Source organism: Zingiber officinale, chromosome 9A (genome assembly GCF_018446385.1).
Source record: "Zingiber officinale cultivar Zhangliang chromosome 9A, Zo_v1.1, whole genome shotgun sequence".
Classification (NCBI taxonomy): Eukaryota; Viridiplantae; Streptophyta; class Magnoliopsida; order Zingiberales; family Zingiberaceae; genus Zingiber; species Zingiber officinale.
This window is the reverse complement of record NC_056002.1, coordinates 30908337-30922472: the sequence shown is the minus strand read 5'-3', so window position 1 is coordinate 30922472 and position 14136 is coordinate 30908337. Positions and strand designations below refer to the sequence as shown.

General features: G+C 38.2%; 1 protein-coding gene across 1 annotated transcript; it reads right to left on the bottom strand.

The window, feature by feature from the left end:
- Positions 1-13380: 13380 nt before the first annotated feature.
- Positions 13381-13899, bottom strand: LOC122019119 (vegetative cell wall protein gp1-like). Its single transcript, XM_042576622.1, has one exon. The coding sequence runs from the start codon at positions 13897-13899 to the stop codon at positions 13381-13383; it is 519 nt and encodes a 172-aa protein (XP_042432556.1).
- Between the last annotated feature and the right edge of the window lie 237 nt (positions 13900-14136).

Here is a 14136-nt window from a genome sequence, read left to right as displayed (position 1 = left end):
CCTTGGATCCGGTTAAGCTTCATGAAGTAGATTCGTTCGAGTAAGGACCAAGGGCGGGATCCAAGGGTCTACCCGAGTGGATCTACACCGTAAGGGCCAACTGGGGAGAGTGGATCTACTCCTGATCATCATTCTAACTATCTTCTCTCTATTTTTTTTTCTCTCTACTCGGGTAAACCCTTGGATCTGGTTAGGCTTCATGAAGTAGATTCGTATTAGTAAGGACCAAGGGCGGGATCCAAGAGTCTACCCGAGTAGATTTATATCGTAAGGGTTAATCGTAGCGACGTTGTCGAACCTCATATCTATTCGTATCCACACTGAGTTCCTCAAGACAACTCTTTGAGTACAAGTTTCTTCTTCGGAAGTTACTAGCCATGAGCGAAGAAGAGGGATCAAGAGGAAGAGGAAGAGGAAGAGAAGCATACAAGGGAGAGTTTTCTCCCTTGTGGTAGTCACGACAACAAGGGGAAAGGCTTCCCCTTATTGGCGGCGTCAAAGAAATAGGGGAGAGGGAGAGGAGAGAGAAATTGAGTTAAGAGTTTTCAAAAATCTTACAAGCCAATTAATGATCTCATGTGTATAATTTTCTCTCAACCATATCATCAATATATAACCCTCATTAATGAGTTGGATTAGAAAGTCCAAATTCAACCCATTATCCCTTAACAAAAAATTAGCCCATTAATCCCTTGGTTTAGTTCACAACTAAACCAAGTTGGTTCATGATTAAACCAAATATGGTCCAACTCTTTCATAAGAGATGCGACTCTTCCACACTTCCATTACGACAAATATTTCCATATTTGTCTTATGTATGATCCAATCAAATATTTATTTCTTGATTTAAGAATCCTATTCTTTAATTTGTTTTACGTCTTTTAGAGACTCGTTAGTACGTGTGACCCAATAGGTTCCCGGTTTACCTTGGTCGTCCATAATTAACTACTTAATTATAGAACGATCATGAGTGACATCTGTTAGAGTGTATACTAAAAGCCTAGCTTTTGTAAATATTTATTTATGAAGTAAAAGAATCACATTGGTCAAATATCTATATTTTATTTGTTAAGTGTAGTTGTTCAATTAATTTATATTGTAGATAACATGGTGTGTGGTGTCACACACAGAAGATCATGTTATCAGTTCTTTATAAATTATAAACAGTTGCTCACGACTAAAATGGAAAGGAACAAACCATTGGAATAGTCGTAGTGTAATTAGGTATTAGTTTATCTTGACTAATAAATTACACTAGTACACTCTAAGTGTATTGAGTAGGATCATTTTAGGTAAGTTCTTTTTATATTGACTTAATAAAAGAACTAGACCTTAGTTATTATGGAAGTGTGTGCTCTTAATCCTAATATAATAACAAGCACATATATTTAGTATTTATTTTTTTAGTTCGGTAAATCAATAGGTCCGATAAGTTGGGAAATGATATTACTTATAGTGTGTGTTGTTGATTATAGAAGGAATCTGTGTCCTAGTTATTTAGGTTGAGAATGCTCCCAAGAGGAGCTCATAAGGATTGTCATGTTAAACCCTGCAGGTGGACTTAGTCCAACATGACAATGAAGTTGAGTGGTACTACTCTTGGAGCTAGATATTAATTAAGTGAGTTGTCAGTAACTTACTTAATTAGTGGACATTCGTTATCTTAAATATAGGGAGACTAACACACTCATATATGAAGGAGCCCATAATGTAATTTGGGATTGGTGCGGTAGTGCAATAATAACTCTTTAGTGGAATGAGTTATTATTGATGAATTTGAGTTGTGTGTTCGGGGCGAACACGGGATACTCAAGCTCATCGGAAGGCCAAAACCAATTTCTCCTCTAGGTCCCTGTCGTAGCCTCATTAAAGCCTTAAGTCCACCCATATAAAGCCCTTCTTGGTGTCCAAGAAGAGGCCGACCCATGGCTTGGTGACCAAGCCAAAGGGGCCGACCAATCTCCTTCACAAAGGGGCCGGCCCTTTGCTTGGTGTCCAAGCAAAGAGGGGCCGACCATAATATGTCAAATAAGGAGGGGTGTTTTGAATTTTTAAAATCTTCTCTTTATAGAAAACTATAAGTTTTAAAAGAGAGTTTTTAAAATATAAAACTTTCCTTATTTGAATTAGAGCACATGGTTTAATAGAAAGTTTAAAAGTTTTTAAAACTTTCCTTTTTTTTAACCATCCTCATGGTTTTTAGAAAAAAGGAAGAGAAGTTTTAAAATTGAAAATTTCTAATTTTGTTACCATGTTAAAAAAGGAAATTTTAGAAGAGAAGTTTAAAATTTTAAAACTTGGTTTTAATTTTTAAAACTTTTTTTTAACATCCACAATAGGTAAGAGAGCTTGTAAAATTTTATGAGAAGATTTCTTCTTTTATAAAATTTTATAAAAATTATTTCCTTCCTTTTTAAGGGGCTGACCACCCTTGCTTGGTGCCCAAGCAAGGGGTCGGCCAAATTAAATCATCATCTAATCTATGATTGATGATTGATTCAATCAAGAGGAAAGAAAAGGAAAAAAAAAAAGAAAAGGAAAAACAAGAGGAAGGTTTTAATTTTTGTAAAAAGTCTTTGCTTATTTGCCTTGGGCAAGTAATATAAAAGAAGGGGAGGAGAGACCTCATGATATAACAATTCTTATTCTCTTGGTGAAGTTCCTCATTGTGGCAGGCCCTCTCTCCCTCTCCTTTCCCTTTGCTCTCTTTTGCACCTTGGTGGTGGTGGTGGTCGAAACTTAGAGAAGGAGGAGAAACTCTTTGGGTGGTGTTCATCTTGGAGGATCGTTACCCACACGACGTCCAAGAGGAGGCAAGGAATACGGCAGAAGATTTTGAGGTTATTAGCATACAAAGAAAAGGTATAACTAGTAATTTTCTTTCGTATCATGCTAGTTATTTTTCTTTTTTAGAATTCTAAACACAAGAGGCATTAGATTCTAGTTTTTCGAATTGTAATTCGAGTTTGTGTTTTCTTTTTGTTTTTTGAATTTGTGATTCGATTATTTTTTTTGGTTAAACCTAGAGTTATATAAGGAAATTAAATATTATCTTTCCTTAAAAGACTTTGTCTAGGCGGTGGTGGATGCTCTCATACCCAAGAAGGCCATGCGCCTCGCCATGTAGTCCTGGAAGCCAATTTTAGAAATTAATATTTAATTGAATTTATAACATAGGTTGATTTGGATCAATAGTGTTAAGTTCCGCTTGTGATCCAAATCTAAACCATTAAGAACAGATAAGTTAAATTTGGAATCAATAATGTTAAGTTCTGTTTGCGATTCCTAATTTAACTTCTAAAGAACACAATAGGTTGTTTAGGAAAGGTTCGACACTTGTACAAAATTTTTGTACAGTGGAACCGGTACGATCTTCCTAGGACCAACTAACAATTGGTATCAGAGCTAGGGTTTGCCTCTGTGTGTTTAGAATTCAAATTAATTATGCACATGTCATACATATTTTAGGCAGGATAATAGTAGGATATGCTAACTTCGTGGTTGCAGGCTCCAACTATTATGATATATAAATATTGTGTGTGATTGGACCCCTGGACATATCAAGGGCATTATTTGTGTGTGCATGATTGTATGTAACTAATACAGCAGGAGCTGTATTAGCCCTAGGATTTTAGAATTTTATTTTCGATCTAGATTACATGTACATTCCTTCGTGGAATATAGGATCGATATATGTAAAATTCTATTTTTGTCACGGATCGTATCTTTGCGAAGCATGGTGCTATTGGAGGACCAGAGGCGCAGCGGAATAAGAAGCAAGATAGATGCGAAAACTTGACCTGATGGCGGTGGCTAAAGATGGTAGCAGCTTGGGTTGGAGCACATGGAGAACAGTGACGAAAAATGTCATAATAGTTGAAAAATTAATTTCCATATTTATTGCTTTTATTTACTGTGATGTGTGTGTGTGCATGTGATGTGTGCATGTGATGTATGCTAGCATAGGTTAAAATTTCTCACCTTAAATAACTAAGTGGGAGAGGGATTTTTAAATAAATTCCACGGTCTCCATTACTGATTTGTAAGTGATGCAACAAGTTTGCGTGTTAACTCTGAGTGCCTCCCTCCACAACGGATGGGTTTGTTGCGGATCACTAGATCAAACTTCCTTTATGGATGGTTATAGGAAATTATTTAGGAGTGTGTGATCTTCTCCAACTGAACGGACACAATCCTATTTAATGGACTAAGTATCAAGTAATGGTATACACTTAGACACATTTAATAGTATCCTCCCCAATGGAGTCACTGCTATTGTTTTGTGTGACCAAAGGAAAACCAACTATTAATTTTATTTGTCATAAAGTTAGGATGACAAGATAATAAAATTAATGGGTTACACCCTCCTCTTACAAATATTGAATTTGTATACGTCCACACTAACGTGACATGCAATATTCACGGTGTTTTGAGGTGTTGGTAAATTTAAATAGTATTGTTTGAGGAATCAATATTATTTTAAATTTAGATTCCTGACCAAAGTTTATTTTCTGATTCTTAGGATGTCTTTCAACCTATTGACTATTATACTGAAAGAGAATAAACTTACTGGTCCAAACTATATAGATTGGAAAAGAAACCTGGACATTGTTCTAACTGCTGAAAGCTATAAGTTTGTACTGTCAGAGGTATGCTCAGATACAATTAATGATGATTCTACCCTAGAGGAGATTGAGTATCATAAGAAATGGGTAAAAGCATATGAGATGGCGCGGTGTTGCATTTTGGCTTCAATGTCAAATGTATTGCAACATCAGCATCAAGATTTATCAACTGCTTATGATATAATGAACAATCTCAAAGAACTCTTTGGACACCAGAGTCGGACTGCTAGGCAAGAGGCAATGAGAAAGTTAATGACAACCACCATGTCAGAGGGGACACCCGTAAGGGATCATATCCTCAAAATGATGGTTTATCTGAATGAAATACAAGTCCTTGGAGGTGAAATAGATGGGGAAACCCAGGTCGATATAATTCTCCAAACGCTACCCAGAAGTTTTGAGCAGTTCCGCCTGAACTATAACATGAATAAAAGGGAGTATACGTTGGTGAAACTTATGACAGAACTACAGGCAATAGAAAGTATATTTCGTCATAGTTCTCAGATTCACTATGCTGAAAATGGTTCTACTTCTAAATCGAAAGGCAAGAAGAAGAAGAAACAGGTCTTTTCAGCAAAGAAAGTGAATAAACCTCAGGGTACAGGACAAAAAGCTGGAATGAAGAAGCCGAAGGGCAAGTGCTTCATCTGCAAGCAGTCAGGACATTGGAAGGCGAACTGTCCTCGTAGGAATCAGAACAATAAAGTTATATCTCATTCTCTAGTAGTTGAAACATGTTTAGCGGTGTTATCTACCAGCACCTGGTGTGTAGATACGGGAGCCACTGATCATGTTTGCAACTCTTTGCAGGGGTTCCAGGAAACCCGATGACTATTTGAAGGAGAGATAACCGTCTACATGGGCAATGCTACTAAGGTGGCGGCTGTTGCAGTGGGAGACGTCTACTTATCTTTTGATAGGAATAGAAGTTTGTTTTTAAGAAATTATCTTTATGTACCCAGTTTTAGAAAGAATTTAATTTCAGTTTCTAAACTGTATTTACATTAAATCCAATTTCTCCCATAAAACAACAAATGTAAATTAATAACACATCTTCTAACTCTAATAAGAGAAGAACCTTCAGAAATGAACCAAACATATCTTTAGCATCTAAGGCTTGGTCATATTAACTTAAGTAGGATTCAAAGGCTTATAGCCGATGGACTCTTGGGTACATTAGAGTTGGAAAACTTTCCAACCTGTGAATCTTGCTTGGAAGGTAAAATGACCAAGAGACCTTTTAAGGCCAAGGGGTATAGAGCCAAAGATGCGTTAGAACTGGTTCATTCTGAGTTGTGTGGTCCTATGTCTATCCAGGCAAGAGGTGGTTATGAATACTTTGTCTCCTTTATAGACGATTATTCAAGATACGGATACATTTACCTGATGCGTCACAAGTCTGAATGCTTTGATAAGTTCAAAGAATATAGGGCTAATGTGGAGAAACATCTTGGTAAAAGTATCAAGATACTATGGTCTGATCGTAGTGGCGAATACCTCTTTGGAGAGTTTAGGAATTACTTATCAGAAGCTGGGATCCAATTCCAATTGTACACCCCAACAGAATAGTGTAGCAGAACGAAGGAATATGACTCTTATGAAAATGGTTAGATCGATGATGAGTTATTCAGAATTACCAAATTCGTTTTGGGGATATGCTCTGGAAACAGCAGTATACATTCTGAATATGGTACCTTCTAAAACAGTTCCTTCTACTCCCATGGAATTATGGAATGGACGTAAGCCTTGTCTGAATCATATCTAGATATGGGGTAGTCCAGCACATGTGCTGAAGGGAGATATTGACAAGTTGAAATCACGTACAGAAGTATGTCTATTTGTGGGATATCCTAAGGGAACGAAAGGGGGTTTGTTTTATAATCCTAAAAATCAGAAGATCATTGTAAGCACCAATGCTCGATTTTTAGAGGTAGATTATATAATGAACCATAAGCCCATGAGTGAAATTGTACTAGAAGAAATAAGAGAGGAAACATCTACTTTAGTACCAACAGTACAAGATGAAGTACCACAAGAGACTGCAATACGTGTCACACATGATACACAACTAGAGACAGTGCCTCGTCGTAGTGGGAGGGTTGTAAAGCAACCTGAAAGATTCATGTTTTTGGGAGAGTCTTCGGACTTGATCCCGGATAAACATGAACCTGATCCCCGGGCATATGATGAAGCACTCCAAGATAAATATGCAGTATCTTGGCTAAAGGCAATGAATTCTGAAATAGAGTTTATGTATTCTAATAAAGTCTGGGAGCTTGTAGATCCACTAGATGATGTAAAAGCCGTTGGATGCTAGTGGATCTACAAAAGGAAAAGAGGGACAGACGGGAAGGTAGAAACCTTCAAAGCAAGGCTTGTTGTGAAAGGGTATACTCAGAAAGAGGGAATCAATTATGATGAGACTTTTTCGCCGGTAGCTATGCTTAAGTCTATCCGAATACTCTTATCCATTGCCGCTCATATGGATTGTGAGATTTGACAAATGGATTTCAAGACAGCTTTCCTTAACGGGAGTCTTGAAGAAAACATCCATATAAAGCAACCAGAGGGATTCATTGAAAAAAGTAAAGAGCATCTAGTATGCAAGCTGAATCGGTCCATTTATGGACTGAAGCAAGCTTCAAGATCTTGGAACATCCAGTTTAACGAAGTGATCCAGTCATATGGATTTATTCAGTGTCCAGATGTGTCTTGTGTATACAAAAAGTGTAACGGAAACGTGGTGGTATTTCTTGTACTATACGTAAATGATATTTTGTTAATTGACAATAATGTCAAAGTTTTATCAGACGTAAGGGTATGGTTGTCCAAACAATCGATTTGAAGGACTTAGGAGAATGTGTACACATCCTTGGGATCAAAGTCATAAGGGATCGCAAGAAAAGGATGTTGTGCCTATCTCAAGCTTCATATATAGATACAATCCTTGCTCGTTTTAGCATGCAAAACTCCAAGAAAGGTTTCTTACCTTTTAGGCATGGAGTAGCTTTATCTAAAGAGATGTCTCTGAAGATATCAAAGGAGATAGAGGACATGAAAGCAGTTCCTTATGCTTCGGCTGTGGGAAACCTAATGTATGCAATGCTGTATACGAGACCTGATATCTGTTTTGTCGTAGGTATGGTTAGCAGATATCAGAGTAACTCTGGACAAGGACATTAGACTGCTTTAAATCATATATTGAAGTACCTGAGAAGGACTAGAGATTATATGCTAGTTTACCAAGCCGACGATTTGCTCCCTGTGGGTTACACGGATTCAGATTTCCAATCAGATAGGGACAACAGTAAGTCTACATCAGGCTATGTGTTTACTTTAGGAGGTGGAACCATTGCATGGAGGAGTGTTAAGCAGAAATGCATTTCAGACTCAACCATGGAAGCTGAGTATGTGGCAACCTCTGAGGTAGCTAAAGAAGCTGTATGACTCAGGAACTTCCTAATGGACTTAGATGTAATTCCTGATTTGTCAAAAATCATCACAATTTATTATGATAATAGCGGTGCAGTTGCAAACTCGAAGGAACCACGAGCCCATAAGGCAAGTAAACATATAGAGCGCAAGTACCACCTGATACGAGACATCGTCAAGCGAGGAGAAGTTGTCGTCGCCAAGATTGCATCAGCAGATAACCTGACAGATCCTTTCACTAAGGCCCTTCCGGAGAAAGCTTTTGATCAGCATGTGGAGGGGATGAGAATCAGATGTATGGCAGCAAATATGGCAGCTTAGTCTTTTAGTATAAGTGGGAGATTGTTAGAGTGTATACTAAAAGCTTAGCTTTTGTAAACATTTATTTATGAAATAAAAGAATACATTGGTCAAATGTCTATATTTTATTTGTTAAGTGTAGTTGTTCAATTAATTTATAATGTAGATAATATGATGAGTGATGTCACATACAGAAGATCATGTTATCAGTTCTTTATAAATTATAAACAGTTGCTCACGACTAAGATGGAAAGAAACGAACCATTGGAATAGTCGTAGTGTAATTAGGTATTAGTTTATCTTGACTAATAAATTACACTAGTACACTCTAAGTGTATTGAGTAAGACCATTTTAGGTAAGTTCTTTTTATACTGACTTAATTAAAGAACTAGACCTTAGTTATTATGGAAGTGTGTGCTCTTAATCCTAATATAATAACAAACATATATATTTAGTATTTATTTTTCTTTAACTTATCAAAGGGTGAGATTTAACTTGATAAATCAATAGGCCCGATAAGTTGGGAAATGATATTATTTATAGTGTATATGTTGATTATAAAAGAAAACTGTGTCCTAATAATCTAGGTTGAGAATGTCCCCAAGAGGAGCTCATAAGCATTGTCATGTTAAACCCTGCTAGTGGACTTAGTCCGACATGACAATAAGGTTGAGTGGTACTACTTTTGGACTAAGACATTAATTATAGTGAGTTGTCAGTAACTAAATTAAATTAATGGGCATTCATTATCTTAAACACAGGGAGACTAACAGACTCATGATAAGAAGGAGCCCATAATGTAATTGGGATTGGTGTGGTAGTGCAATAATAACTCTCTAGTGGAATGAGCTATTATTGATGAACTTGAGTTGTGTGTTCGGGGCGAACACGGGATACTCAAGCTTATCGGAAGGCCAAAACCAATTTCTCCTCTAGGTCCCTGTCGTAGCCTCATTAAAGCCTCAAGTCCATCCAAATAAAAGCTCTTCTTGGTGTCCAAGAGAGGGCCGACCCAAAGCTTGGTGACCAAGCCAAGGGCCGGCCACCATCTTCTCTTAAGGGGCCGACCCCTTGCTTGGTGTCCAAGCAAGAAGGGGCCGGCCATATTAATTCAAAAGTGAAGGGGTGTTTTGAATTTTTAAAATCTTCTCTTTGTAGAAAACTATAGGTTTTAAAAGAGAAATTTTAAAATGAAAAACTTTTCTTATTTGAATTAGGCCACATGGTTTAATAGAAAGTTTTAAAAATTTTAAAACTTTCCTTTTTTAACCATCCTCATGATTTTAGAAAAAAGGAAGAGAAGTTTTAAAATTAAAATTTTCTATTTTTGTAAACATGTTAAAAAAGGAAATTTTTAGAAGAGAAGTTTTAAATTTTAAAACATGGTTTTAATTTTTAAAACTTTTCTTTTTTAACATCCACTTTAAGATAGAGAGTTTGTAAAATTTTATAAGAGGATTTCTTCTTTTATAAAATTTTATAAAAATTATTTTTCCTTCTTGATGATGTAGCCGGCCACCCTTGCTTGGTGCCCAAGCAAGGGCCGGCCAATCAAGACAATCAAACCATGTTTGATGATTGAATCAATCAAGAGGAAAGAAAAGGAAAAATGAAAAGGGAAAAGGAAAAATTAGAGGAAGATTTTAATTTTTGTAAAAAGTTTTCCCTTATTTGCCTTGGGCAAGTAATATAAAAGAAGGGGAGGAGAGACCTCATGAGATAACAATTCTTATTCTTTTGTTGGTGCTCCTTGGTGTCAGCCTTTTTTACATGTCACGTGGCACATCAAATTAATTAAAATTGAAACTCATTAAAATTAAGACAAACATTGTAGTATGGTGTCCCAAGTCATATTTTTCTCCAAGGATAACTAGTGAGTGTGTGTGAGAATTCTTGTATTGGTTCCAATTGATATCTCATTTCAACTTGAATACATTTAATTCCCAAAAGTGCACTAGAACTATCTAAAATAGGAGCAAAACATTATTGTTCTCATCTTCACATGATTTATTCCCTTCTCATCAAATTAAAATCAACTAAACTCAGATTCTAATGCCTCATTGAATCAATAGATCAATTATTATCTTTTCAATTCAAAATCACAGTAACATTAAACCCAAGATCTCACTACACTTCTAGAGACCGAAATAACATCTAAGTCACAAACACAATCAACTTCAACAATGAATTCAATCACCAAATCTCTAATTCTTCCCCTCAATCAACAAAGTGATACATAGGTAACAATGAAGAACATCAAGTGATACATTCGACATCTAAATTAATTCACAGTCACTAAGATCAAGAACCAAATCAACACTGATAAAGGAAAACCAAGCTAGTAGCTAAACAATCAAGGCAAAACACTAGCTAAACATGAGTTAGTATAAACTGAAATAAAGAATTCTAAATAGGAAATAAATTGCAAAACTAAGTAGTAGCTGAACATGGGGTTGGATTGCAGTAATTCAAACAAATCAGATTTGCAAATAAGAGTTCAGAAATTGGATGGCAAAAGGAATTCAAACCAGAACAAAATAGCAACGAAAGTAAATCAAATCAATAGATTTAAGCCAAGTGATGAACAATTCAAAGTAAACCTAAACCTAAAGCATTCCACAAACCCAAACCGTAACCAAACTTCATCAATCTGCTGTCAACATATATGTCTTTGGAAACCTCCCCTCCAACATCCAACAAACAATCAACTAAGCTCCCAACCATCACCAGAGAATGATCACAGCTCTTGGAAACGTCCCCTCAAACTCACATCCGACTAGTAACCCCATCAAACAAAGAATAGAGCATGAATTTGTAAATTCGCAAACCGGATCGAATGGCCACATCGTCCAAGTTTTGCTATGGAATGGAGATCGGAAAGATGATCAGAGACTCTCAGAAACCTCCCTTCGAGCTCTGGTGGATGCGAAGATCGCTGATCGAGAAACCTCCCTCTCACAGGATCACGACGATGAAACAGACTCCAAGTTGTGCCGAGAAACCTCCCTCTAGCACTCTCCGATCTCGGAAGATGGACGCCGATAGCTCAGGATCGCCGTCAGAGAAGAATGTCTGCTCTCGGATCTGAATTGTGGAACGGGAACTCGGCGTTGCTGAGGAAGAAGACGCAGGAACAGTGGAAAATCGCAAACGCCCGAGCCCAGGAAGCATTGTAGCTTCTCACAGGTTTTAAATCTCCTTAGATCTGATCCAACGGCTGAGATTCTTCGGAGTTTGATCAACGGTAGAAAATCGCCTAAAATCCTATCCAACAGTACCGATCTTCATCTACGATCCAGATCTGCTCCTCATTAGGTCGGATGAGCCGGATCTTCAATGGATGGTTCCGATCTGCTTGATCTTCAATGGAAGGTCTAAAACACTCCAAGACTTGATCGCTTCGTTTAGCCCTAGATTTGAGCCCAAGTGTGGCTTGATCTGATCGGATCCATGCCCCTTTTGATGCCTATAAAATAATAAACAAATATTAGCATCAAATACCATGAAAATAGGCTAATTTGCAATTAGGTCCAAAATCATATGCAATTATGAAATATGATGTAAATGTGAGATTAAGCTATGAATAGAACAATAAAAATATGCATTATGATTCAAAATAATATAGCAAAATCATGGTTATCACTCCTCTTGTGACCGACCTCTCCCCTCTTCCTTTTCCCTTGCTCTATTTTCCTTGGTGGTGGTGGTGGCCGAAACATAGAGAAGGAGTAGATGCTCTTTGGGTGGTGTTCATCTTGGAGGATCGTCGCCCACACGACGTCCAAGGCGAGGCGAGGAATACGGCAGAAGATCTCGAGGTCATTAGCATACAAAGAGAAGGTATAACTAGTAATTTTCTTCCGCATCATGCTAGTTATTTTCTTTGTATGAATTCCAAACACAAGAGACATTAGATTCTAGTTTTTTGAATTTGTTATTCGTGTTTGTGTTTTTTTGTTTTTCGAATTTATGATTCGATTGTTCTTTTTGGTTAAAGCTAGAGTTATATAAGGAAATTAAATATTAGCTTTCCTTAAAAGGCTTTATCTAGGAACTGGTGGTTGCTCCCATATCCAAGAAGGCCTAGTGCCTCACCATGTTTAACCTGGAAGCAAATTTTGGAAATTAATATTTAATTGAATTAATAACGTAGGTGGATTTGGATCAATATTGTTAAGTTCCGCTTGCGATCCAAGTCTAAACCATTAAGAACAGATAAGTTGAATTTGAAATCAATAATGTTAAGTTCCGTTTGTGATTCCTAATTTAACTTCTAAAGAACACAATAGGTTATTTAGGAAAGGTTCGACACTTGTACAAAATTTTTGTACAGTGGAACCGGTATGATCTTCCTAGGATTAACCAATACCCCACTTGTGTACCAAACTTTGGAGAGCATTAGTATTCTTCTAGGTGCGCTCTTAGCCGATCAACCTCCTCTTCCTTATACGTCTCCAGGGCAGCTAAGGCTCCCGAGAGATTCGACTGGGCTTCTTGATACTTCATCTCGGACATTTGTAAAAGAGACTCAAACTTGCTCTTTTCATCTCGAAGGAGATCAACCTCTCGCTGGTTTCCTTGAGAAGCTGTTGTTGAGTAGCGCTTGTTCTCTTCAGGGTGGCCACTTCTCCCCTCAGCAAGAACCCGGATGAAGTCAGATCAGACAGTTGAAGTTTCAGGTCAACCACCTCTTCTTTCAAGGTTTTTTTTCTGCTGATGAAGGAGGGAAAGTGTGTAACCCGACGCCATGGAATCAGCAAAGGCCTAGGCAGGAAAATGAATAGGTAGAATCGAAGGGTCAGAATAAAGAAAAAGGAGGAATGACAAAGGGTCGTAAAAGCTTACCACAACAGGCCCTTTGGATAACTGATCCAGTTGGGTAGGTATAGGAAGAGCTTGCACTTGGCTAAGACGCTCCTCCCATTGAGTCGACAATTGGCCCCTCAGCTTGAGACGACTAGTGGGGGCATCTGACTGATCACGCATGTTCTATTCTGAAGCCTTAGTGATTGTCACAGACCACTACTGGGATGACTTCGAATGAGATGGTGCAGCCCCAGTCTCACCAGAAGGAGGGCAGGTTGATGGACCAGCATCAGTCTCACAGACAGGCGGATGTGCAGAGGTGGAAGGTTGGGATGTAGGAGGGTTAGTTTGAGTCGCAGTGGTTTTATCTGGTTCTATCCTAAGAGGCATCCTCGAAGAGGGAGGTTGAAAAGGGACATTTGAGGCAAGAGCTGCTGGAACAGGAGAAGGCTCTGCAACAACTTCTTCTTTAATGATCGGAGTCTTTCCTCGCCTAGGTCCAGCTCGGGCCGTAGAAGCCATTAGGGAATTTCTTGGAGAAGGTTGTTCTGGGGTAGGCTTAGGGATCAGTCGGGATGCTGATTTAGCAATAGGAGGTCTAGAAACCAGGCCGGGTCTCCCAGGTCGATATCTGGGACGGCGCGAGAGTGTCTGGTCATCAGAGTCTGTTTCATCTAGCAGGGTCCTAGGCCGGCGAGTGCGGGGCACAATAGGAGTAGGTCGGGAAGGCTCCATTGCGAAATGAACCTGGGGGGTTGCTCGAGAAGATGACCGGGGAGTGGAGGAAACGGTGGCCTCCGAGGGGAGGGGAGTTAGTGATAGATCGTTTGGAGCGATAGAGGGGGGGGTGAATATCGCGCTTTAAAACTTTTTCTTTTACCCTTTTGAAATCAAAGTCGTGCAACGAAATAAGAAAGAGACACAATTCGGTTACTTCGTTCGGAGCCTAGCTCGACTCCTACTCGAAGGCCC